The sequence below is a fragment of the Canis lupus genome, chromosome 17 (genome assembly GCF_003254725.2).
Source record: "Canis lupus dingo isolate Sandy chromosome 17, ASM325472v2, whole genome shotgun sequence".
NCBI classification, from domain to species: domain Eukaryota; kingdom Metazoa; phylum Chordata; class Mammalia; order Carnivora; family Canidae; genus Canis; species Canis lupus.
Genome location: NC_064259.1, coordinates 7,746,802 through 7,773,896, shown reverse-complemented (window position 1 = coordinate 7,773,896; position 27,095 = coordinate 7,746,802). Strand labels below are relative to the sequence as shown.

Below are 27,095 nucleotides of genomic sequence, written 5' to 3'. Positions count from 1 at the left end.
AGTCCTGGCTATGACAATGGAGCAGACACCTGTGAGCACTGCAGAGGGTCTGGCAGTTCCCAGGCTCCCTGGGGAGGGGATTCCAGGTGACAAGGAGGCTGGTGGACCAGAAAAGGCCCGTGGACAGAATGGAGATGCTCCTGGGGCAAGACAAGGGCCAGAATCCCACGTTTGGCATTGCGGACCCTAGAAGGTGGCCAGACGCAAAGCCAGCACCTGAGCAAGGCCAATCTGGGGACTGCAGCAGAGAGAGCCAGGGACTCAACCCATCTCCGTGAGGCCACAGGAGGCTACACTCACATTCGTGCACACGCACACATGCACATGCATACACACGCACTCACCCTCTCGTACTCACACACGCAGGCTCACACTCACAGACACACACGCTCACACATTCACACACTCTCAGACACACACATCACCTACACACAGTCACACCACATCGAAGTCTGAGCCTTTACTCAAAACAGGAAAAAAAAAATCACCCTGAAGAAAGCAGGCCGGAAGAGATGAGATGCATTTATTGGCAAATTAGTTTCTTTCTCCACCCACCCATGCACCCATACACCCACCCAGCCATCTGTCCCCCGATCCAAGCAGCCGCCAGCCACCCCTCGGCCTCCCCTGCCTATGCCACACCTGAGTCAGCGATGCTCCCGGGGAGGGGGAGGATCGTCGGCCGGGGCCAGGCAGGCGGGAGTTGAAGCCTGGCATTGCCACTCACTACTGGGCAGCCTTGGGCGTGTGGGCCTGAGTCCCGGCTTACTCACGTATACAGTGTGGACAGTGGTACCTCCCTACGGGGTTGTGCAAGGACGAAGAGAGACCCCTCTGCCCAGGCCCTCAGTGCCCCCCAGCCGTTCCACTGAAGGCAGGTCATGGACTGAGCCAGCCCTGGAAGTGGAGCCCAGAGAGCAGTTGGAAGTTGCCCAGAGCCCAATAGGGAGTTGACCTCGGGCCTGAGAATAGACGGAGTCGTCACCCACCAGCCCCGGGTGCCTCTGGCCCGGGGTCATCACTCCCAGGACAGGCTCCCCTGTACCCTTCCCCGGTGCTCAGGCACCCTGGCTGTGCCCTGCCTCTTCCTTGTGGCCGCACCCACGCCCAGGGCTCTCCTGGCCCTCAGGAGGGCTGGGCCTTCACCTTACCACCTCTGCTCACTCCTCAGCAACCACCACCGTGTCCACCCTCACCACTGACCCCCCAACAGGTTCTCAAAGCCTTCGTATCTCCACGTCCTCCGGTGGTCCCTCTGCACCTGACACCTGCCGCTGCCCTCGCCCTCTGCTGGACCTGCTTGGCCGGCTCTCGTGCTCCTCCTGGTCTCCTGAGCTGTGCCCCCCTCCAGCCCCTGAACGCAGGCGTCCCTAGGACTCCCATCTGCGCAGCCTGTCCTCCCTCTGGGAAGACCACCCGTTGCTCGGACTGCAGTCACCACCCCCGGTCACCACCTGATGACGGCATCGTGTTATTTCTGATGCAGGGGAATCTCGGGACAGTGGCAGATTCCGGGCTGAGGGGGTGGGTGTCGGGAACGGAGCTAGAACTCCACCTTGCAGGCGGGGAAGGCCTCGTCCTGCATGGACACGGTGCTATTGCTGCCCAGCACTGTGATGCCCAGCGCCTGGTGCCGAGCATGCGTCTCCTCGTACCACTCATGCATTGCCACTGAATCGAAGGTGGGGATCAGGGTCACCTGGAGGTCACGGTCCCACTGCTGCTTGCCCGCGAGTAGTGCATCCAGGACGGCCCACATGCCCTCTTCCTTGCGCTGGTCCTGGCCACTGATGACATAGCAGAGTGCACGCACCCGCCGGAAGAATTCCTCGTCCACTAGCCGGGCACTGCTCCCGCTGGGCAGATAGGCCAGGTCAAGGTAGACGGGGGACCCTGGAGGGGCTGCTGACCCACCTGGCCGGCTGCCAGCTGACCCAGATGGGCCCCGAGTGGTCATCTTGGAGACTGAGGTCTTTCTGGACAGAGGTGCCCGACCTCCCTTGTCACTGGGCTCACTCCGGGTGCTGAGCGGCCGACTGGCCCTGTCTCCACCAGCCAGTCCCTTGGTTTTGGCAGTGCTCGCTGCAGTGGCTTTGGGGGCAGCAGTGCTGGGGTTGGGGCAAGCCAGGGACTTCCGGGTGCGGCTGAGGCCCTCTGTCAGCCGTGCCTGCTCGGGGGCAGCATCTCAGGGTCCACCATGCATATGCTGGGTGGGGTGGGCCGCGGTGGGGGGAACTTGAGAGGCTTGGGCAGTGGGTCATGGCGAGGGACCCCAAAGCCCTCCATGTCCTCATCTGAGTCCGTGGTGCCAGAGGCGGCAGGCAGGGGGTCTGAGTCAGACAGGGTGGGCAGGGACTCGTGGACGGATGTGGGTGGCATCTCCTCGGCCCCTGGAGCGCCCGCCCACTCCTGGGACCGAGCACTACTATCTGAGCTGCCGGGGGATGCGGGTGCTGGTACCATGGGCACAGCCTTTCGGTGCTCAAACTCGCAAGGTGACACCAGGCATAGGTCCACATCATGCGGGGAGGCTGATCGCCGTACCCGGGGGCCACAGAGTGGGAGGCTCAGCCCAGCCTCGCTCACAGTGGCAGGTGGTGGCGGAAGCACCTGCTCGAAGGACACGGACAGGGACTCGTCTACCTCTGTGGAGTGTGGGGAGCCTACCTCAGCTGGCAGCAATGCCAGTGTTATGGGGGCGGGACACAGAGGTCCCAGATTCTCCAAAGTCACACGGAAACAAAACTCCAAATGATTCCCTCATTACCCACGCTCTGCCGAATGCCCCGGTAAGGTCTGCAGAGATCTGCCACTGCTCCCCTGGGCAGGTCCCTGACGCTGCCCCCCACCCCGTAATCACTGCGTGGAGCCCTCACGGGTCTCCCTGCTGCATTCCTCCCCCCGCCCCCACCTTCCAGCCCCACTGCTGCCCTATCCTGAAAATTTTCCTTTCAACCAATGATCTGATCTGGTCCGTTCCCTGCTTTAAACTTCCCAGGCGCTCCCCGTGGGTTCAGGATGGAGCTCACCCTGGTGTGAGGCCCCAGATGCTTCTCCACACGATCCCCCCTTCCTCATATGCACCCCCTGGACGCCCCATGCTGCTGCTTGCGGGATCCTGGCTGCTCAACTCAAATGTCCGTGCCCGCACCTCTGACGCACCCACGACACCCGCTGCACCCCAGCTAGCTGGCAAGGGCGCAGGTCTGCAGGGTTGGAGGTGAAGTGCCGGGCAGGGAGTCAAACTGAGTCTCAAAGAGCCCCATGCGCTCGGTGAGCAGCAGAGCCTGGGCCTGAGGCTCTGGGGTTTAAAATGCTCCCGAGAAATCTCCAAGGGGTTGGTGTTGATTTTTGCAGGAAATAGCCGGACCGGCTGCTGCAGTAATTACCATTTCTCTGCTCCCCGAGGGGCTGCTATCTTTGGCAAACTAATTACTAATAAGGTTTACTCAATAGCCAGTATAATCGCTAGAGAAAACTATCCTTAAGGACTTATTCTGCTTGATTTGAGGCTTGATGTCACAAGCCACAACGTTCTGAGAAACCCCTTCTGTGACTCGAAGGGTCGGTGCAGGGCGTCTCCTGGGCCCATGAAGCATCTGCACCTGCCAAGCAGCCTCCTCGGTCCATTCCTCCGCAGGGGAGCCTCTCTGTGGGCAGAGGTGGGAGGGGAGGGTGCAAAGGAGGGGCCAGAGCTGCCCCCCAGCCCTCTAATAGGGCGGCTCCTTTCCCTTGGGGCCATTTTGGGATTTTCTTTTTCATGAAATCACCTAGCAGCAAAAGGGACATCCTTGTTTAAATTCCAACTTTGCCTCGAATCTTCATTTCTTTTTTTATTTTATTTAATTTATTTATTCGTGAAAGACACAGAGAGAGGCAGAGACAAAGGTAGAGGGAGACACAGGCTCCCCCTGGGAGCTGGATGCGAATTCGATCCCAGGACCACAGGCTCATGACCTGAGTCCAAGACAGACACTCAACAACTGAGCCACCCACGTGCCCCAAACCTTCATTTGTTGATATGTAAAATGGGGACAGTAAGACATGCTTTTCAGAGTGTTCGAGGACAAATAATCCAGTGGAAGCAAAACAGCAAGCACCATGCGGGGCACATAGTCGGTACCTCATAGGGCACTTCTCCTGTTCGGGACAGAATGTTTGCATCCCCTCAAAAGTCATATGTGGAAGCGCAAACCCCTACATGATGGCATTTGCAGATGGGGCCTTTGGGAGGTACTTGGGGTCAAACGAGGTCATGGGGTGGGGCCCCAGGATGGGGTTAGCGCCCTTATGAGAAGAGACACCAGAGTGCCTGCCTTCTCTCTGCCCCTGTCACAGTGAGGACAGGGACCACATGAGCGCCCTGCAAGAAGGTGGTCACGTGTGGGCCACGAGGAGCCTCACCAGACACCAACCCCTCTGGTGTCTGATCTCAGATGTCCAGCCTCTAGAGCTGCGAGAAAACAAATTTCTGTTGTTTCAGCCACCAAGTCAGCAGTATCTTGTTATGGTGGCCCATGCTAATACCTGCCCGGGGGAGACAGCAGTGCGGCTGTGGCCTCCTCCCTTCTTGCCCTTCAAGGCTCCCTGCGGGCGGAGGGGTGGGGGGAACTGTCTGTGCCTGGAGAGAGATCCCAAGAATGTTCTCTAAAATCACCGAAATGTGCGTGATGCCTCCTTATCTCCGTGCAGCTGAATTTATGCTTTTAATTTATACCTATAGGACTTATTTAAATTTTGTATAATAAGCATATAACATGTTTCCAATAAAGAAAGCTGAGGGGAGCCTGGGTGGCTCCGTGGTTGAGCATCTGCCTTCGGCTCAGGGCGTGATCCCGGGGTCCTGGGATCGAGTTCCACTCCCCATAGGGGGCCTGCATCTCCCTCTGCCTATATCTCTGCCTCTCTGTCTTGTCTCTCATGAAGACATAAATAAAATATTTTAAAAAAGGAAAAGAAAAGAAAAAGAAAGCTTAGTACTCTGGGTGAGCCACCTAGAGCGCTCCCCAGAGCCCGCTGCCTTGGACTGGAGAGACCCCCGGCAGCTTAGGAGGCGCAGGGGAGATGCACCTGCGGGCGCCCAGCAGATGCAGTTCCCAGCTGCCAGCATGGAACCAGGCTTGTCGTTCCTATTCGGTCCTACTCTGCCCTCCTTCTCCTTGGCTCTTCACCGTGTTCAGTGCGGCACACAGGGCTGGTGGCCAGAGCCTCCCGTGTCGCAGGTCGCAGGCAGAGATACAGAAATCACAGGCTTCTCTTGTCAAGTGCTCAAAACCCAACGGAGATGACTGACTTTTCGTAATACGTGCATATTTCCTCCCCCAAATCAGTGCCTATTGATCTGTTTCTAGCAGTTGGTGTAGATATTCTTTCTCTTTGCTATTACAAATCATAAATATGGATTTCAGACTTTTTTTAAAAAAGGCTTGGAAATATTTCCGTGTCCCCAGAGTTCCCTTGATGTAAGAAGGGCTGTTTTCTTGTTTGGTTTGTCTCCAGACCACTCCCCCCCACCCTGGGGTTTGGCCAGGCCCTGGGGCCATGCACACATACTCTGCTCCCATTGGTGTCTGGCCTGGGGGGACCCCCTGGCCCTTGGAACCTCGGGATCCTCAAGTGCACGAGAAGCAGTGAGCGGACTGAGCCCCCTGCCCACCACAGGGCTGGAGCCCGAGCAGCTGGGGCCAGGAGACCTGGTGGGGAGACCCAGAGACCCTAGCCTGGGAGGATGGCAGGCCTGCTGTTCTCTGTGCGGCCCCAGGCTCAGACCTGGAGGGCTGGAGTCCTGCTCACCTCCAATAAGCTGTAGGACACTTCTTTGCACCCAGGTTCCCAATTGCAAAGCAAAGATAATCAAAATAATACTGCGGGGGGGGGCGCGGGGGGGTGCCTGGAGGGCACAATCAGTTAAGTGTCTGACTCTTGGTTTCAGCTCAGGTTGTGATCACATGGTCGTGAGATCGAGCCCCACGTCAGGCCCCACACTCAGTGCAGAGTCTGCTTGAGATTCTCTCTCTCCTTCTCCCTCTGCCCCTCCCGCCAGTGCTCTTTCTCCTTCTCTGAAATAAATAATAAATCTTAAGAAAAAATACCGCCTGGGAAGGGTTTCGTCAGGACTGGAGTGGGGGTGGGTGATACATGTCGCTTGCATCGCCTACCTGGAGCTCGTAAGTGTTAGCTGTTAGCATCAGGGGAAGGTGGCCCGGGGTCAGGTGCAGGCAGCAAGAGGCCCACCTCTGCTTAGCGTCTCCACCTGTCTCCTCCCCTGCTTCACGTCCTGTCATTTCCCCCGGTGTCTCTGAAGCAGAGCCTTACAATTCATGTCAGTGCTTCACCTTTCCAAATGTTGAAAAGGCTGCACTTCTGGGGGCTGCGCTGTGAGTGGGGGAGTGCTCCCTCTCTGGCCGCTTCCCCTCAGTGACACTCAGGACTCCAGAAACCCCAATCTCTGGATTTTGGGAAGCCGGCTACCCCCCACCCCCCAAAGCCGGGTCAGGACCAGGAGTCCCCAGGCCAGGTTCTGGGGCTGAGAGGGAAGCTGAAGGGGAACCTGCAGGGGCAGGAAGCTGTGGGAGCTGCATGGATCCAAGAACAGGTGCCAGCAGCAAGAATGAGCAAGGCCACACATGGAGCAGAGGAAGAGCTGACGTCCCGGGGTCTAAGCCCTCGGTCCCATCGGTGATCATCAGTCAGGTGGTGAGCAGGGTCTGTAGATGTCTCTGGAGGGCCTGTGGCGTAGTCCAGGATGGAGAGAGGTCAGGGAAGGGGCCAGAGGGAGGAGTGGAGTGGCCACCTCCTCTGGCTCGGACACTAGGCCCTGCTCCCTCTAACTCACTCACACAGCCCCTTGAGGGCTGCTCCTTCCAAGCTCAGAGAAATCCAGTAATCCCTCCAACGTAACAGAATCAATAAGTGAGAGTGTGAACCAAGGCCTGTTGGCTCCAAAGGCCTTGTTCTTTCCAACAGACCCTGTTGTGCTCGATGGTCCAGCGGCGCGTGGTTCCAAGGACCCCATGCCCCATCCAATGCCTTTATTCAGGATCAGGAAACTGTGTACACAGATCAGACGGCCAGCATTTTCTCAGACAGTCTTTATTTCAAATGATCTGTTTCATTCACCGCATAATCCATGAAGATGTCTTGGAAACCCCAGTCTGCGCAGAGCTTTCCTGTATCCAGAAGTCATGTGGTTTATCACCAGCCCAAGGCCCTGAACTTTGGCTTAGGGCTCCGAGCCTCTTGAGGATCCAGGGTCTTTTTTTCATCTTGACGTCCTCCCTTGGAATGGAGGGACACCCTGCATGTGTGATGTTTCTCTCCCGCCTTCCTGAGGCCAGGGCTCATGCCTTATTCATCTCAAAGCCCTGGGCCCAGGCAGCATTAGGTTGGCTGTGCATGAATCTCATGGATGACCGTGATCCATGGGTGATCCTGTGGAGAGTGGGTGATTAAGGCTGGATCCCAAGAAGCAATTCCACCTGTGTGTCCAAGGGAGCTACAGAATCAAAAAGTTCAACACTTTTAGCCCGTAAGAGAAAAGAGGGCTGACGCCAGAAGTGTTTATAAGACAAGTGTCTCCCCTTACAAGTTGGGTTGCTGGCGTTGGGAAGACCGGACCAGTGCTGAGGAACGCGAGGGCGTGGAGCCCTCCTCCCTTGGACTAATGCCACATCCCCTGACAGCTCACCTCCCTACACAAGAACGTACATTTCTAGAAGTCATGTAGTAGTGCCACCTGGTGGCCCCCACCATGTTATATGTCACGTGTCAGATAAGACAATTTATTAGGTTGGGGCCCCCACCTGACTGGATTCTCGACCTAGAGATAACCCTCAATTTTCCAGCCCTGAAGAGGCTTGAGGAGCAGGCCTGATGTAGATTCTCCAGAATGGTCCTTCCCACCTCTCAGTACCAGTTCCTCCATCCCTTCCCATGACCTACAGACCCTGACAATCCAGGCCCTGACCAATCTGAGCCCCAACTGCCAACTGTCCCCCCACATAGGCCTTGCTTTCCAGCAGCTGTCTATTCACAGCCCCCACCCTGTGTAGCTCCAGCCAGAGCCCTTGTGAGTTGCCTTTTGGGGTCTCCAGGAGAAGAAATGGAGCTGTCTCAAGTTTATTCAAAAGCTTCCTGAGCTCTCCTGAGTTCTGAGCCCAGGGGTCGGGGGCTGGGGATGGGACATCTGGGGCGCACAAAGTCCCACATGACAACATGGTGCTGTGCATGCCCCTCTCAGCCCAGAGCCTTCTCCTCTGCAGAGACTTCCCTGGCCTGGCCTGCCCCCTCCAGTACTGCCAGTCCCCTCGGGCCTCTGCACCATTTCCCGGGAGACCCTTGATCCTCTGAGCCCATAACTCTCTGGGGGTCGGGGAAACATTCTTCTCTGCCATCATCACGTCATGAGCCAGCCATAGTGTAGACAATGTGTCAGAGCCTGCTGAATAGAAGAATAAACTGTGTCACCCTCCTCTGGACCTTTGTCTTTCCATCACTAAAAATGGAAAGATTGAATTTGGTGTCTCCAAAATCTTCCCAGCTGAAAACTTTTAACTCTGTGGTCTGAGGCCATGAAGTGGAGGCCTGCGTGTAAGTGCACTTTGTGTGTGTGTGTGTGCGTGCACACGTGTGCACAGGTGCATGTGTGCTGACGAGGGTGGGAAAATATTATTCCAATGTTAGAAACGTCTCCATCTTTCTCCAGGACACAGGCCAAGGGGCAGAGTTGAGGTGCACCCTTCTGGTTATCAATCTAGAAGTTTAAGGATTTTTTATGAACATAAGAAATCATTAACTCAATCTCCAGCCCCTTCTCATTCCCAGAAAATGGGACTGAAAGTCCCAAGCTTCTAATCATGGTGACTGGCCGGAACCTGCAGGTACCCAGGAGCCACCAAGAGTTGCCTCATTAGAACAGAAGATGCCCCCACTCCCTAGAGACTTCCAAGGGATTTAGGAGCTCTGTGTAGACATTCCTATCAGCCCCCCTCACTCAAGAAATTATAGGGGTTTTAGGAGCACTGTGTCAAGAACTGGGGACAGAGACCAAATACAATTTCTGGTGGTGTCCCAGTCCCCATCCTCCTTGGAGTCACTGTCCCCTCCAGGGACAACCAGAAGGTTAAGAGGCTGCTCTGTAGTCTCTGGACTTAGTTCTATAAGCAAGTGTTTGCTAAATGTCAAAGCTGGAGATGGCAGGTCCCAGAGCCAGGGTGGCCAGGAGCTGCTTTCCTGACCTCATCCAGGCTCCCACGACCCTAAGCCAGTGGTTCTCAAAGTGAGGTGCCCAATCAGCAGGATCAACATCACCTGAAAAACTGTTCAAAATGCAAATTCTCAGCCCCACTAGCTCTGGGTGGGCCCAGTGAGGTGCACTTTAACACACTCTCAGGGCATCCCAGTAAAGGCTCAAGTGTGAGGACACTGACCCAAGCTGCCCCTTTATGCAACTGACCAGCCTGCGGGCTCCATCCCCAGAGATGATGCTCATCCAGGCCGGATGTGGGGTGCTGTGCAGCCTGTAAACCGGGGGACCGGGTGCCCAGAGGAGTGGGTGGGACTGCGGATTTGAAGGTGGGATTTAGGTTGAGTCCTGGAGGACAAGAATGAGGAGACCTGTAGGTGAAAGGAAGTGGGCTGGATGGGGATAGAGGCCGGAGCACGATGGGCCTGGAGCACTAGAAGGTCTGGGGCAAAGTGATGGTTGGGGGGTGAGGGCTCCCCTGGGAGGGAAGGTGGGAGGGCTGAGGGGAGGGGGTGCAGGGGTGAGGAGTGGAGCGGTGTGAGGAAGCTTCCATCATACCCTCCCACCCCCACAGGATGCCCCATGCAACGCAGGCCTTCCTTCAGCACCTGGGTCCCCGTTTGAGGCTTTGATGATGATGACATTTTGGCACGTGGGACCCCATGCTCGCAAAGGGCCCCTGCCCCTGCGGTTACAGAGTAGATTCGCAATTCCTGCTCTGCCTCCCCCACAGCCTCCAGTTCAGCCCTGTTCCTGCCGCAGACACTGCTGAGCCCGCGGAGGACCGAGTCCCCGCAGCCAGCCCGCCCTGGCCCGCACACGGGCAGACACCTGCAAGTGCTTTATTTCCTTAGGCTCAGCACTATTGCTACCACCCCCATTCTATAGAGGGGAACATCCGCCCCAGCTCGCACAACTAGAAGCTGCATGTGACCCCAGCACTTCCCTTACACTGAACCCCCTCCCAGGCCATGGTACCCAGAGGAGAAGGTGGATGACTTGTCCCAACCCTCACACTGGGAAGACTGGGCAGGAAGAGCTGCTCCCTTTCCATCAGGTGACCTACAGCGCCCCCTTTCCACGTCCCAGGGACAGTCACTGGGCCTGTGACGACAGGAGAGCTGAATCCAGGGCCTCCGTGGAAGGAGCTGGCTCAGCCCGGAGCTTAGAGACACGCAGGATCTCTCTGCTCTTCCTCTCCACTTCGGGGCATGTGTGGAAAGGGTGATGAACAAAGAACCAGGCGCTGGGTTAAAAGAAGAACGAAAATCCAGGAGGATGAAAAGGGCTCCTCCAGCCCTGCCAATTAGCCTCCGTTCGGCCTGAGGGCGGAAGTGTATCCGGTTTGTTGATCTTCCTAGGCCCAGACAGGTTGCGGGGGCGTTGAGGAGGCTGGCGGTGAACCACAGCCTTTGGTGATCGCAGCTATATTAAGATCAATTGCACGGTGCAACAAACATTTGAATCATTCTCCATCCTAACTGCTTGGACTTGAATATGCATGAGAAGCTGCTCAGAAATTACTAAAATACATACATACACATATATAGTCAAAAAGCCAGACAGGTCTGGGGTGAAGACAAACAAAAGGCAATTTTCCACTCTGGTGAAAGGGTGTGGGAAGCGTGTAGAACCTTGTGCTGGATTAATTGATGAAGACTCATTCACAACCAATGTGCAAATCCGAGGGCCCACTGGGAGCTTTGCCCATAGCGGCCCTTTCATCCAGGTAGGAAGTATTTTCCCATTTATAGACGGGGAAGCTGAGGCTGCAGAAGGTAAGGTCGTGCTGCTGGTCTGTGCCCAAGGAGGAATTTGAGCTGTGATCTCTCTGCACCCAGAGCCCTGCCTTTTCCGTGCAGACATGGCTCTGACACTGGAAAGACCCCAGTTCCACCCACCAGGCTCATGCTCCACAAAAACAATGTTGACTTCTACTTCCTGAATGTGTCTGTACAAGAGAACAGCGTCACACAGGACCATAGCCAATACAGAACAGGAGTGATCAGAAAAGAAAGAATTCCTGGAAATGAAGAGTCATAATTCTAAAAAATATTCAGGTAATTAGAAGAACTATAAAACGGGTATTAGCTGAACACCAAATCAATAATATAGGTGGTAAAGCCAAAAAATCTTCAAACATAGGACAGAAAGGCCAAAGAAAACAGAACTACCTGTGCCACACACACAAAAACAAAGTCACAATTAATACCCGTGTAGAATTGATCCTCACTTTTTAAAAAGACTTTATTTATTTATTTGAGACAGAGAGAGCTGGTGTGGATGGGAGGGGCAGGGGCAGCGGGAGAAGCAGACACCCCCCTACCCTGCCCCCTGATACCCTGCCCCTGAGCAGGGAGCCTGCCGCAGGGCTCCATCCCAGGACCCTGGGATCATGACTTGAGCCAAAGGCAGATGCTCAACCCACTGAGTCACCCAGGCGCCCCTGATTCTCACTTTCTAATAAGAGTCCTTGAAGGAAAAAAGCCCAGCAGAAACGCAGGAGAAAAAATAAAGCAATAATGGAAGTGAATTTCTCTGAGCTGAAGAACATTTTGAGTTTCCAAACTACAAGTCTACCAAGTGTTGAATGGGAAAAGCTTAAAAAGATGCACACTTTCTAGGTGAAATTTCATGTCCTGATAGAGCTTCAGAATTCCAAAGATATAGAAAAGTCCCAAAAGCCTCGACAGTGAAAAACCAAATGACTGGTAAAAGAAGAAAAAGCAGCTGTCTTTGGGCGAATCCGTCCAGCAGGTGTCATCCAGCCCAACCAGCAGTCCCATGCAAGGGCAAAGTAAAGACAAATCCAAACAGACACGGATTAGAGAGTTTAGCATCCTACCCTGGTGGGTGGAACTGGGGTCTTTTCCCATCCTTCAGGTCTACCCTGAAAGATACACCCAAGGATATGTCTCCGAGAAAACAAAAAAAAAAGGGATCCAAGAAAGAGGATGACGTAGCAGACAAGAAACTAAAAACTATCTTCCACACCCAGGGGCACAGCGTGAACAAAGATCGCAGGATGACAACTGGGTCACAAACCTTGAGAGCAAATGGCACAAACCCAGTCAGGAAACTGGAAGGCTCTGGAAAGAACGCCTCCAACAGGAAAAGCACGTTCATCTTCAGCAAGTACTGTGTTGAAAAACCAGACGATCCCAGTGATCACACAAGAAGGCAAATCAGATTGGAGTAGTGAAATAAAAAAAATAATAAAATTGTGTGCTGTCCCCTTCACCTGTCCTCATCTGCGGTGAAGAATTACCCACTGGTGGTATTGAAAATGCTGGCTATCAGTCTAGATTTGTTTAGTATCAGTTGACGGTCAAAACACAGAATTAATCACACAGGATGGAATATATGGTTCCATATATTCACAACCTAGAAGCATGGGGCCCAGAGAGGGAGCGGAGGCGGAGAGAACCCAATCTCACTTGTACGTCGTGGGGAGTCACTGACCAGAACTGACGTGTTGAGAAGTAGAAGGTTATCACATGAAGCCCTAAGGGTGACGACAGAAGTGAAACTTCTAAAATAGGACTTTCAGAGATTGGGGTTGCTGGGAAGTGATATTCACATAAATAAGCTAAAATGCCTCATTTCCTTGGGTGGGGGGACAGCAAATTCTTTCAATCATTCACTACGTATTTATTAAGGACTTATTAGGTGCTTGGCCCTGTGCTGCGTTCTGGGAGTTTGGAGGTAACCAAAAACCCAGGCCCTGTCCTCAAAGAGCTGGCAGTCTAGTGGGGAAGACAGATGTTCATTGTCTAAATAAAAATCACATAAGTAAAGGTAAAACTGCAGATGTGGTGAGCGTACGAAGAGAGGCACGTGGTGCAGGGAGAGTACAGCTCAGAAGCCTTTGACCCAGACACGGAGCTCAAGGAAAGAGGCTAATGATCGAGCCTCAGCTGGAAGGACATTGAGAAGCTAAGTAAGCAAGCAGAGGAGAGAAAGCAGAGGGAGCAAGCAGCATGTGCAAAAGTCCTGTGGCAGGAGGAAGTGAAAGCCTGAAAGAAACCCAAGGTCCTAGAGGATAGAGCGGAAGAGAGAGAGCAGGCCGTGGAGGCCGAGGCTAGAAGGGAGGTACGTAGGGGATGCACAGCCCCGTGGGCCAGGAATTGGTTCTAAAAGCACTGAGGTCCTTACCATGTTTCATTCCAAATAATGGAACAATATAGAAGGTTTCCCAGCTCGCTCTATGAGGCTGAAGTAAGCCTGATACCAGCCTCTTCAGGGAAAAGGATGACACAAAACAAGAAAACTGTAGGCCAGTCTCACTTGCCAATACGGAGGTAACAGTCTTACATAAAACGTTAGCGGGCAGCCCGGGTGGCCCAGCGGCTTAGCGCCGCCTTTGGCCCAGGGTGTGATCCTGGAGACCCGGAATCGAGTCCCACGTCAGGCTCCCTGCAGGGCCCGGAACTACAGACGGGGGCCTCCCAAATCCTTCCTGGCTCTGGTCGCACCGGGGGCAGGCGCAGCCTCCTGCCCAGTGCCGCGCAGCCCCCATCGACACGGCTGCTGACAAAGCCATGGACAAAACCCGTTTTTCTTTGCCATCAGCCTCTCAGGTGTTGGGCTCAGGTGCACACCTCATGGGCCGCCCCCCTCTGAGGGCTCTAGCTCCCATCCTTCCCTGCTCCAAAACAGCCAGGTCTCCCCACAAAGCCTCTGCTCACCCACCTCCTCGTTACCTTACTCACTCCAAGGACACTTGAGCCCCGGCCTGGGCTGCTCTGGGCCTAGGGATTGTCGGAACCCCACCCCCCTTTAAATGCTTAGTGGGCTTCCTGTTAACTCCGTGACTTAGGGAGGAGCTCACGGCCAGGAGGGGAGGCTCGGCCCCAGCGTCAAGACGAGGCTGGTGCTCTGCTAAAGGGAGGCCAAGGAACTCAGAGATGAACAGCGCACCCAGGCTGTGCTATCAGGGAGGGCTTCTCGAAGGAGGTGACCAGGAAGCCGTGCCTTGTAGAAGGAGCAGGAGGTAATCAGGTGGAGATGGGGCCATCCTACCCCGTTCCTGCAGAAGGGGAGGGAGCATTAGAGACTTTAAGGTTGGGTGGGGCCGGGCGTTGCCACTGTTCCAGGGTAATGGGCACCGCGGCGGTTTGGGCTCAGCATCCTCCCTCCTCCTTACTGCAAGCCTCCTCCACTGGGGATTTTTTCTGGAACCCAGGCCTATGGCAGCCAGGGCGTGGCCGTCCCCTAACCGCGGGTATGACCCACTTCTGGCCGGTGAGAGGCACAGGGGTGTTTGTTAGGGACGAACTCATGCCTGAGGCTCGTGTCAGCAGAGAAGAGCCGACGGTTGCTGAAAGCGATGAGATGGGACGGGCCACTAGCGGACAGTCCCCAACTGTGTCTGGGAGGCCCGGGGACTGGGAGGAGCTGGTATCTTCCCATAGAACAGAATGGCTTTGATGGCCCATGTGGGGGCCAGCGGGGATGGGGAGGCCGCGGAGCCAAGGCTCGGGGGGGGCGCAGGGACAGAGCCCACGGCCAGGAGAGAGGGGTTTCCACACCAAACAGGCTCAGCAAGATCCTCGTATCCGACCCTGGAGCATGGAATTGACTGGAAGCCCACGAGGCAGGGAGGAGGGAGGATGTCCCGGAAACCATAAGCCCAGCTGGCAGCAGCCTGGTCTACTCAGTGCGGAAAACGGACCCCGGGCCCCACTTGGGTACCTGCTGCACGTGACCGCGGCCTAGGAAGGGCCCCTGCAGCCACCAGGGAGGACCGAGGGCAGACTGGGGATGGTGGGGGACAGTGGACGAGGACATATCCGCCTGTGCCTGCCTGGATGGCCCTCCACGTGGCTTTGCCTGCCCAGCGGAGTACGACAGGTCCTAGGGCCCGTGACCGCTCAGCTGGCCAAATGCAAACCGGAGCTTCTTGCTGTCGTGTTCCCCCCTCTCTCCAACACTGTACTTCGGTGGTGTTGGCAGTAGATGGCCCATCTGCGGCCACAGGTCACCAGACTGTGAAGCTCAATGGCCAACCCTGCAGGGCACGGAGGCCTCTCACTGAGGCCTGGTGGGCCCCGGGGCAGACACGGAGGCGAGCTGTGCCTTTGGGTGCCTGGCCCTGGGAGGGAGTCATGCGAAGGTCATGTACATGCCAGTAGTTCATACACGTGACACAGGCCCTGAATACTCCAGCCTGATCACAGTAGCCCCAGCCCGTGTCAGCGAGGACTGCAGAACCCAGGCCTCAGCAAACGACCTTCCCCTGGCTACAGGAACACATCCAACAATGGGCGTAGGACCCAGTTCAGGCCCCTGGAAAGGGGATGAGGGGATATCTGCCGGGATCTTCTGGGAGAGCTCTCTTTATTCTGGTCGCCTCTTCTCCTGGTTGTCCCTGTAGAGGTGAGCACACACCTGCTGCCGCCACCCTGCTATCAGAGGATAGGGCCCACCTATGAGGAAGCAGGGCTAGGAGAGCTGCAGGGAGAGGAAACCAGGCTCCTGGATCAAGCCAAGCCTGAAGCCCACCTGCCCTCAGCATAAAGCATCACCCTACTGTTTAGGTCCGTACGGGTCCGGTTTCCCGGTGGCTTGGAGCCCAGAGCATCCTGCTGGATGGCCCGTGTGAGAGTGGAACAGAAGGAGCGAGAGAGGAGCAAGCCATACTGCCTCATCCCCGAGGCCTCCAAAGGATGACAAGGAACGTGGACCTCACCTCAAGGGCCGAGCTTGGTGGGGGAGGAGTGGGGAAGGAGGAGGATAAACCAGGTGACAACTTGTTGGATCAGCAGTTTTGACAAATCCCTTTGTTGCACAAAAATGGATTTCAGGGCCACGACGGGAAGCAGGGGACAAGTTCGTGAGCTCTTATAGTAAACGGGCTACACGAGATGCAGCTGCGGCCCCCGAGGTGTCCTGACCCAGACCCCTGAGCGGCCGTTTTCTCTGGGGGATGCTGGCTTTGGGAAGTGAGGGTGGCAGGGGGCTCCCCTTGTGTTCTGAATGCTGCTTCGGAACATCCTCTGGGAAGAAGGTGGCTTCCCAGCCAGACCCGAAGCTCAAGACCCACCGGAAGCAGAGAGGGGACGAGGGTCTAGGGAGTCGCCTGCCCAGCTCTCAGACGTGATTCCACTTCCCACAGGCTCCCTGAACCGAGTGAAGGCCCCCGTTTTGCAGTGGGGCTTCCCCGAGGAGCGGCAGAAACAGCGTGGCCTGTGCGCTGGGCCGGAACCCACTTCACCCACCAGGCCCCGCTCCGGGCTTTGCTCTGGGAAACTCTGCTATAAATCCCTCATTGTTCATGGTAGGGCCAGGAGGGTGCTGGCTTTCCTCCAGGAAGGCCCTGAGCGTGGGAGCAAGCAAGGTCTCGGGGACCATACAGGGTGCCCGGTGGACGGGGCCTGGTGGACGCAGCCCTGTGGACACGTCCCCGGGAGTGTGGCAGGCTGAGGGCCCCTCCAGCACGGGGCCGGGCAGGGGGCCGGGCACGAGAACAGAATCAGGAGAGTCGTCCGCACTGGGCCGAGGCTCACGGTACCTCCCACATTAGGGCTTTCTGACCTAAACGCCTTCCGACTTCCTCAGCGAGGATTCGGTGAAGCGCTTGCTCATTCGGTGTAAACACCTAGCACCCCTCTGGGCCGGGCAGGCGCTCCTCGGGGCACAGCCACAGAGCCAAGGTGCTGTGATATTGTGATTCAGAATCAGAGTATATGTATTTGGTCTTCATCCCCATGGCTGGCGGGGCTCCTAAAACCCTTGGGGTTCCCGAAGTGATGAGAGCAGTCAAGATTCCTCTGCTGTGGTATGGGGGTGACTTTTGGAACTCACCGAGGACAGGGCCAGCTGCTGGCGGAGTCAACCGCATGATCAGAGGTTGGCACATTCAGGCCCACCCCGGGGAGGGGAGGGGGACTGGAAGTTGAGTCCACTCGCCGATGGCCAACGAGTGAATCAATCACACCTGTGTAATGATGCCATCACCCCCCCCCCCCCAATAGGGTTTTGAGAGCCTTTGTATTGGTGAACACGTGGAGGTTTGGGGAAAGTGGTAGGTTTCAGAGAGGACACGGAAAGTCCACACACTTACCCCGTGCCCTGCCCTACGCATCTCTTCCACCTGCTGTTCTTGAAGTATGTCCTTTTATAATCAACCTGTAATCTTTTTTTAAAAGATTTTTATTTATTTATTTATGAGAGAGAGAGAGAGAGAGAGAAGCAGAGACACAGGCAGAGGGAGAAGCAGGCTCCATGCAGGGAGCCCAACGCGGGACTCGATCCCGGGTCTCCAGGATCATGCCCTGGGCCAGAGGCAGGTGCCAAACCGCTGAGCCACCCAGGAATCCCTCAACCTGTAATCTAATAAATAAAGTGTTTCTCTGGGTTCTGTGAGCCTCTCTAGCAAATGAATCAAACCCAAGGACGGGGTCGTGGGAACCTCTGATGTAGAGCCAGTGGGTCAGAAGCCAGTGACAACCTGAACTGTGACCGGCATCCTGAGGCAGAGGAGGCCACTGGAGCTTCCAGCCGACCCACAGCTGGGACAGGGAGTCTTCTCATAGGACCAAGCCCTTCACCTGTGGAATCCGATGCTGTCGCTGGGCAGATGGTGTCAGAATTGTGTTAAAGTGTAGACACCCAGGTGGTGCCACAGGGAATTGTCAGGTTAGGGAGCCCCCGTCCCCTGCACTGGAAACTCATGACCTGTCCCCGACCACCAAGCGACAAGACAGGCCCCTGTAGAACATAAGGAAGAGAAGGTCGAGGTCTGGCCAGGGGTCTGGCCACCCGCAGCACGGGGCCAAGCACAGAGCAGGTGACAAGAAGTTCATCTCCTATTTTGTGATGCACCCACTGTGTGCCAGGCACTGCTCTAAGTGCCAGGAGATAGACCTGGGACCCAGATACAAACCTGCCCTCGAGGGCTCACAGCACAGGTCACTCACTGTCCCCCAACCAGCAGCACCAAGGAAAGGCAGCGTCCCCAGGGAGCGGCTCCAGTCCAGGCCCAGCCACTCTGCCGCCGATAGTGGGAAATTGGCCGAGGCGTTGAAGCTTTCCCAGCCTCCAGTTTTTCTGGAGAATGTGCCAAGTGCTGGGCGCAGAGTGGGTTATTGGGAGAGACTTGTCTCTGCCTGCCCACTCCCTGCCTGTGCTCTGGGCAGCCGGCTAAGAAGGACATTTGGGGTCCCCTGTCACCCACGCTCCGTGCCTGTCTGATCCAGGAGAAGGATGTGCTGATGCTCCGGAGGACGGACACTAGATCTGCCTGCAGTCCCTGCCTCTGTTGGCTGGGAACCAGGTCCTCGGGGAGGCAGAGAGGTGGAGTGGGAGTGCGGGGCCTCGGGGTGAGCCGGGAGCCTTCGTATCTTCCTTTGGTTTAGAAGACAGGAGCTGATGTATTTTTGCACAAGAACACATCCACGCACAGACACATACACACACACACACACACACACACACACACACACACAGTCTTGCACTTCTATCATGTGCTCCCAGGTCTATGAGAAGTAGAAGCATGTAGACCCCTCATTCTGGCTGAGAACTTCAAAAGATTAAGATGTGGCTGCCTGGGTGGCTCAGACAGGTTGAGCGTCTGCCTTCAGCTCAGGTCACGATCCCGGGGTCCTGGGATCGAGCCCCACGTCGGGCTCTCTGCTCAGCAGGGAGTCTGCTTCTCCCTCTCCCTCTGCCCTCATGTTCTTTCTTGGTATCTCTCTGTCTCAAGTGAATAAATAAAATCTTTAAAAAAATTTAAAAATAAATAAAAAATAAAAAATGAAAAAAAAAAGCATAAAGGTAAAGACGTGGGGGTGCCTGGGTGGCCCAGTCAGTTAAGCATCTGCCCTCAACTCAGGTTACAATCTCAGGGTTCCAGGATCGAGCCCCACGTTGGGCTCCCTGCTCAGCACAGATCCTGCTTCTCCCTTTCCCTCTGCTGCTCCCCCTGCTTGTCAAATAAATAAAATCTTTAAAAAAAAAAATAAGTAAGAGGTGAAGATGTGACAACCATAGTTTGAAAATAACTGTCTGCAAAGCATATTCAGATGCTCAGGCCCTGAGCTCTGCCCTAGTGCCCAGGCCACACTGTGTGCATGTGATGGGCAGATTGGGGGCAGCTTCGGTTCTAATTCCTAAAACCTCAGTTTTGACACTTGGCCCAAACCTGTAGCTAGGAGCAGCTGGGGGACCGACAAAGAGGGAGGTGAATGTGGAAACAGGATTGGAGGTCTGGTTCTGGTGACTTTTGGGAGCCCCATGACTCCCGGGCAGTCTCTTTCCCCTGGTGCAGGGGGTAGTGGTGAGACTCCCCAGTCTCTACAGAACAGTTGCTGCCCGTCTCTGGGCTGGGGAGGGGGCAGTGTCAGCTGGGGGAAGGGGGCATCTCAGCCTGGTCTGGAAGCAGGGGTGGAATCCTGACGGTGGAAAGTTGCAAGGGCCATAGGAACGGCAGGAGTCCCTCGTTCAAAGGAGTCAGTATAGAGGTGCCAGTGTCTGGGATTCGAGAAGCCTCCGGCTCTGCTGCAACAGAGGGGTGAGGGAGAGGGGACAGTGAGAGATGAGGCTGGAGAGGTACTCTGAGTCTGCCTGAAGGGCCTTGAGTGCCACACTATTTATGTGGGGCTGGAGGGGTGCCGTGGGCTCTGGTTCCCACCTCCCACACCCACTCAGGTGCAAGACAGGGATGGCAGCCAGTGCGCCTGGAGGCTGCAGGGCACCCGTGAGCTGGCCGGGCCTCCCCTGAGGCCTCGAGGCCAAGGCCAGGTCAGACCCAGCCCTCCAAACCCAGCGAGGAGCCACGCAAAGCCCAACGTGGCAGAGACAAGGCCCCTGGCTTCCAAGCCCAGCTCGCGACCACTGAGCCAACAGGTGTGCCAGCAGCTGGCCTGTGTGTGACCCTCTGCCCCCTCTCGTGGAGCTGGGCTGCCACCATAGCAAGCACACGTCCCATTTTGCCAGCCAAGCTCTTGTCCGCGGGCATCACACCTGTGTCTGGGGAGGCCCCCGTGCGGGGCTGCCCTCTCCCTCCCAGCTAGCCCGATGGAAGGGCCGGCAGCGGCGGGGACAGACGCTGCTGTGCAGGGTGGCAGGCACCCCACCGCGCTCCGCCAGACGCCCACACTCCCCTGCCTTCAGCTGCGTGACCACAGGCACCTGACGCGCGAGTGTCACACCTTCCCAGCCGGTTGTCCAAAGAGGGAAATCAAGTCACGATGATGGCAGCCCTGGCTCCAAGTCCGGCCGGCGGACAGTGACCACATCAGGAACGGTGACATGACAGAGCGCCATCCCCTCATCCTTGTTTTAATTTCTTTCCCTTTTGGAAACCCGCAGCATCCCTGTAGCAACGTCTTAGGTGGCTACGAGTGGAGAAAAGCATTTCAGAGGGGCTCCCACCTCAGATTAGGGGGACAGCTGAGATCCCCTTACGAGCCTGCTGCCAGATACCTCCCTGTGAGCGCGGTGCACAGAGCCGTGCTGTCTGCGGCGGGAAGGTAGGAGGCTGCTCTGCAAACACCTGTCCCTCGTTTCCCAGATGTCAGGAGGCCCGGGGAGACGTTTCATTATGGTCCTGCAGGGCCGGGGGGAGGCCCAGGGGCAGGCAAGGACCCCCTGCCTCCCAAGCATCCCCGGCCTGACCGTCGGCCGCCAGAGCTCCCCCGTTAGCAGGACCCCTTGCAACCAGGCAATGTGCACCTGTTACGGAAACCACGGGCAACTGCTGGAGTCTTACCTGCCCCTCAGGGCTTTTCAGGAAGTATATGTGAAATAACTCCAGGTCTTGCCATTTTCACAGATTTCCTTCCCCCACCCTGTTTTCTGGGTATTTTGTTTCATTGTTTTAGGTGGTACTTCCAGACCCCAGATGGCAGGTTTTATGCTCCAGACACCTCCTACAACTGCCAACATGGATCTTGAACCGTGCATGGCCCGAGCATCTGATCCAAAGCTGCTTGCTCAGGAAATGTGTTTTCCTTCTCAATCTTTCCTTAAAAAAAAAAAAACACCCCACCACCAGAACCAGCCCATCTGGAGTGATGGCTTTCCAAGAGATCAGATGACAGCATCTTGCACCATTAGGAAGCTCGGGGCACAAACACTAGGTGGGGGCCTGTGGGGCTCTGGGTTCTGATGGAGACTGGGAGCGCTGTGGGTAAGGGAGGGCTGCAGACCAGGGGCGCACCAAGGGGCGTTCCCACCTCGGCCACCAAGCCTGTTGCTTCTACTCTCTGGGGCTCAGGTACCTGATCTGAGGATAATTAATTCACTGCATGATTTGTTTTTATACACACACACACACACACACACGGACTTACACACACAATTCTATTTTCAAGATGGCACATTGCTCCCAACATTGTGAGAACGAAGCGGGGGGGGGTCTCAATCCAGCTGCGAATTTCAGGATCCTAAGGAACCCCCCCAACTCAAGTGCGCAGGATGCTGTACCACATTTTCCCACCCGTGTGGTGGTGGGAGACCCGGACTAGACGGTGCCTAGTTTCCTTCTAACTTGGATATTCCGAGATTCCAAGAAATGTGTCTTTCTTTCTCTCTTTCTCTCTTTCTTTCTTTCTCAGAAACTAACAAGCCCCAAGAAGTTTGTCAGAATCACCCACGTCAGAGAAGAGGACGTGTAGACTCTGGTCCCAGGATAGGCGAGATTTGGAGACACTATGGAGGAGAGGCCAGGAAGGGAGGGACAGAGGTTTGCAAAGCAGGGGCTGGGCTTGGCAGAGAACCCAACGTAGGCAACCAGGACCTGGGGATTCTCAGAAGGAAAGAAAGGAAGGCAGATGTGACCCCCACACACACCAGGACACTGAGAGGGACACGATTCCCGCCACCCTCGGAAGTGGGCCCCATGCTCCTGGGTCTTTGCTCATGATGCTTTTGGTGCTTGCACAGCTCTTTCTGCTTCCAGGAAAGCTCCTACTCATTCTTCAAGGCCTAATTGAGATCTCATTTCCCACAGCCCCGGGTTGGCGCACTGTCACTGTAGAGGGCCAGGGATGAGAAATATTTTAGGCTCTGAGAGCCATGTGATCTCCTTCACAACTACTCACCTCCGCCCTTGCAGCTGAGAACAGCCAGAGATGATCTGAGAAATGGGCGTGGCTCTGTCCTACTAAGATCTTATTTGAATCTCAGACACTTTGCATGTGTCACAAAACGTTATTCTTTCTTTGGTTATTTTTTTTAAACCACTGAACAACGTAAAAGACATTCTTAGCTCATGGACCGTACAAACGACAGGCTACATTTGGGCCCCAGGCCATAGCTTGCCAGCTCCTGTTCCGGCCTCTTGATACTCCAAGTGTAGCTTCAGGACCAGCTCCCGGGTTCCTGGAAGGCAGCGGCTGTATCTGGGAGTTTGCTGGAAATGCAGAATTTCAAGGGCCCAGGTAGATCTGCTGACTCAAAGTCTGCATTTTAGCAAGATCTCCAGATGACTCGTGTGCACATTAAAGTTTTTCAAAATTCTGGTGCCTGGGCGTCACCCTAGGATTCAAATGTAACGGGTGTGGGTGCAGGCTGCCCACCAGGATTTTGTAAAGCTCCCAGGCGGTTCTAACGTGCCCTGGAAAGATTCCCCAGGGAGAGAGGGCTGCCCCTCCGCCTGCCTCCCACAGCTGCCTGGCCACTCCTCCACAACCAGCCTGCCCCACACCAGGACAACATCTAATCCTAATTCTTGAAGTTTCTCAGACAAATCGCTTATTCTCTCTGGACACAGTCCCCTCCTTCCAGTAGATGAGCTGGACTCTGAGATGCTTTCATAGCTATAAAGATACTCCCCACCCGGCCCCCAGATGAACCAAGGGGAAGGCACCTCTTAATCCAGGATCCTCCTGGCCTCTCCCCAAGGAGGAACTTCTTCCTCCACTTAGGCTTCAGAGCCCGCACTGAGCCAAGGTCTACACAGACCAGGACCCCAAGCAACAATCCCCTCCTCCTGACCCCTCCACTTCCACAGAGTCCCGCACCCCCAGCCCCACCTCTTTCCTCTATCTCCTTCGGTCACCTGACCCACTATTTCCCTGGTGAAACTCAGGGGAGGGGCACACAAAATTGGCTCAGGCCTCTGCACCCCACAGAGACGGCCCTGACTCTCCCAAGGCCTCCCTTCCAAGGCCCCTTACCGCAAGGCAGCCTCCCTACCCCCTGGAGTCCCTAACACAACACATCCTAGGCTTTGAAATCCTGGAAGGAGCCCAGAGAAATCATCCCTCTGTATCCATGTGGGAAAACCAGGGCTCAGAGAAGAGGAAAGACTGGGGGATCACCTACCCCATTCCCCTACCATGGCTCCTCTCTGAGCATCAGCTGCTTCATCACGGGAAGGAAGAACAGGGTTCTGGGGTTCCTGGGAGATAGACAACCAGAAAGAAGGGCCTGCCGGGACCAACCCTGTGCCAAGGGGACTGCTTTTGACTACAAACAGTGTGGCAGTGCCCTGTCCCCTACCCTTGCTGCTATGCAAGCCCAGCCCAGACCGTGGAGGCCAGAGTGGACGGCTGTGGGTCCCACCCCCGTGTCAGCACACAGTCATAGACACGGCTGCCATTTACTGAGCAGCTACTACGTGCCAGGCACCTGCTAAGCACCATGGTTCTCTGAGAGATTCTAACGAGCCCCCTTTAACAAATGATCCCAACGAGGATCAGAGGGGCTCATCAACGGGCCTGAGACCACACAGCTACCAAGAGAGTGGAGGGGGAGAGAAAAGTGTTTGAGCTGGAAGACACCTCAGAGAATCTCCCTCACTCCCTGGGCTTCAAACCCAAGCCGATCTGGCTCTGTTCCTCTGCGGGTTCTCAGACCAGGCTGGAGGTGGGCCACACTCAGGTTTGTCCATCCAGCCGATACGTCAGTTCGGCACTGGTTCTAGACGGAAGGATGAGCTGGAGGACAGGCAGATCCACCCTGAGGAAGCTCAGAGCTTCTCCTGGTCTACAGACCCCCTCCCTTGTAGATCCAAGCACATACCACCATTCCAAGGCCGCCTCATAGCAAAGAGAACGCATGGGCTTTGGGGTCTTCACACCTGGGACTGAATCCCTGCTCTGTGTGGTCTTGGGCCTCAGTTTCTTCACCTGTCTAATGGGGATACCCATTTAGCAGGGCTGCTGAAAAGACCGGAAAGAAGTTGAGAAAAGGGCCTCCCACAGGTGATAAATAAGTGGTAACCACGCCACTTGGCGCTTCTAGCTCTGTGAACTCTTCCCCTCCTGGGAGCAAGCTTTTCCTCAGAAGGAAAACAGAAGGCGGGAGTCGCCAGCACAGAGCCTCCTGGAATGTGGCAAGGCTCCCCGCGCAGAGCCCTGCGTATGAACCCTTTAATTAGCTCTCAACTAAAAATAGCCCCCCGGGGCTGCACACCTACCTCCTGGCCTAGCACAGGGCATGCCTGAGCTGTGCCTGAGGGGTGGGGGGTAGGGGACAGCCAGCCTGTGACAGAACCTACGACACAGGTGGGATGAACAGAGCAGGAGGCTTTATTGAAAGAGATACAGAACCGGGCGAGGGCTCCTGCCATCAAGCCAGACCATGGCCTCCATCCCCCCCGACCCCCACGCTGCCCGGGACTCTCGGACACCCCTCTGTCCCCACCGGCTCCTGAGAGCTGGCAACATAAAGGGGTCTTACCCAGCCTCACCAGAGGTGCCCCAGGGGGCCTTCAGAGAGTTCTGTTCAGGAGACGGTGGAGGGGACAAAGGACAGCCCCTCCCAGGAAGTCAACCGACAGGCCCGTCACACCATCCGTCCCGTCCACTGGCCGAGTCTGTCCGAGCCCGGAGGACCCTCGTCACTTGCAACTCTGGAGCCGGGTCCTATGATGTTTCTCCTCGGTCAGGAGAGGGATGAAGGTGTCGCTGTGGGAGAGCTTCAGCCGGCTGCTCCAGCTCGGCCCCTCCTCCCCCACGGGCTCGGGCGGGAGGCTGTCCAGGTCACTGCGGGAGCACCCCACCTTGCCCTCGCCCCCGCTGCTCGAGGTGAGCTCCATCAGCTCCAGCTCGTGCTTGGCGGCCGTCTCCAGGACCCGCTGCTTGTTGTAGTACCTGACGAAGTTGTTGATGATGGGGTGGATGGGCAGGGCGATGGCAATGACCCCACACAGGAAGCTGATGGCCGCGTTGAGCTTGCCCAGGGTGGTCTTGGGGTAGATGTCCCCGTAGCCCACGGTGGTCATGGTGATGATGGCCCACCAGAAAGACTGGGGGATGCTCTTAAACAGGGTCTCGGGGTGGCTCTGCTCCATGGTGTAGCCCAGCGCCGAGAAGACGAAGATGCCCACCGCCAGGTACATGAGCAGCAGCCCCAGCTCCTTGAAGCTGCGCTTGAGGGCGTAGGTGAGGGTCTGCAGGCCCGAGGAGTGGCGCGCCAGCTTGAAGATGCGGGCGATGCGCATGATGCGCAGGGCTTGCACCGCCTGCTGCACGTTGGTCAGCTCCATCATGCGCGCGCCCAGGTGCGTGAGCGTGAGGCTCACGTAGAAGGGGAGGATGGCCAGCACGTCCACGATGTTCATGAAGGACAGCGCGAAGTGCAGCTTGTTGGGCGAGGAGAAGAGGCGCAGCAGGTACTCCAGCGTGAACCAGCCGATGCACGCCGTCTCCACGTTCTCCAGCGTCGGGTGCTCCACGCGGTTGCCGTCGGCGTCCAGGACCTGCAGCTCCGGGATGGTGCCCATGCACATGACCACCGACGAGATGAGGATGAGCAGGAAGGACAGCACGGCCACCACCCGCGCCGGGCACGACGACTCGGGCTTCTCCAGGAACTTCCAGACGCACTTCTGGCAGCGGCGCCAGCGGCCCTCGGCCGAGTCCACGCCCAGGTCGTCGAGGATGAGCTGCACGCGGCGCGCGATCTCCTCCAGCTCCTCGCGCTTCTCGCTCAGGTGGCTCTTGCAGCAGTCGTCCAGGAACTTGAGGTCCACCTTCCAGAAGTCCATCTCGTTCTTGAAGCAGATGGGACAGATGCCCTTCTTCATGTGGACCTCCCCGAAGTAGTACACCTCGATGACACACTTGAAGGCGTCCGGGTCCCTGTCGAAGTAGAATTCGCGCTTCCCGGGGTCGTAGTCGTCGCACAGGGAGAAGATGGTGTCGTAGCCCCCCGCCAGGCAGCCCATGAGCTCGGCCAGCCGGGTCTCGGGGTACTGGCTGAGCAGGTCCCCGTACAGCACCTGCCGCACGCCCCCCACGTTGACCACGATCTCGATGTCGTCGCCGGCCCGGGAGCCCCGGCTGCCCCGGCTGCCCCGGCTGCCCGGCTCCGGGAGGCTGCGCTCCCCCGCCGCGTCCATGCTCCCGGCGAGCGCCCGCTCAGCCTCGGCTCCGCGCCCCGCCGCCGCCGCCGCCGCCGCCGCCGCCGCCGCGGGTCCGGAGGGTCCGGGGGGCCCGGGGGGCCCGGGGGGTCCCGGGGGGCCCGGCCGCGCGCCGCCCTCGGGGGAGCCGGCCCCGCGCCCGCCTGCCTGGAGGGGTCACAGCGGGCGGCAGGCGGCTGGGGCGCGCCGCGGGGGGGGCATGCACCCGGCGCCGGGGCTCCTGCGGCCGGGCATGCGGGCGCCTCCGGGGCGCGCCGGCGGGGGGCTCTCGCGGCCGCCGGCCTCGCCCTGGGCGCTCACCCCGCTCCCGGCCGGCGCCGCCCGCCGCGTGGGCTCGGCCTCCGGCACGCCCGGGGCGGCGGGGCGCGGGGGGGGGGGGGGGCCGGGGGGCGGCGGTCCTCCGCCCCGGGGCGCGCGGGCAGCGGCTGGCAGGTCCCCGGGGCGCGCGGGACGAGCCCCGGAGCTGCCGGACCCACGCCGCCCGCCGAGGCGCGCGGAGAGCGAACTTGGGCTGCCTGCGCCCGAGCCGTTTCCAAA

At 57.0% G+C, this 27,095-nt stretch overlaps 2 protein-coding genes across 2 annotated transcripts; both read right to left on the bottom strand.

Moving 5' to 3' along the window:
* Window positions 1-666: 666 nt before the first annotated feature.
* Window positions 667-3,266, bottom strand: LOC112665019 (microtubule-associated protein 1S-like). Its single transcript, XM_049096056.1, is given in 3 exon segments — window positions 667-2,169; window positions 2,172-2,759; window positions 3,191-3,266. Coding segments are annotated over 3 exon segments (1,290 nt in total). The 3' UTR covers window positions 667-1,543.
* Window positions 3,267-24,700: 21,434 nt separating this feature from the next.
* Window positions 24,701-26,572, bottom strand: KCNF1 (potassium voltage-gated channel modifier subfamily F member 1). The gene has a single exon (XM_025454662.3). The coding sequence runs from the start codon at window positions 26,535-26,537 to the stop codon at window positions 25,035-25,037; it is 1,503 nt and encodes a 500-aa protein (XP_025310447.1). The 5' UTR covers window positions 26,538-26,572; the 3' UTR covers window positions 24,701-25,034.
* Between the last annotated feature and the right edge of the window lie 523 nt (window positions 26,573-27,095).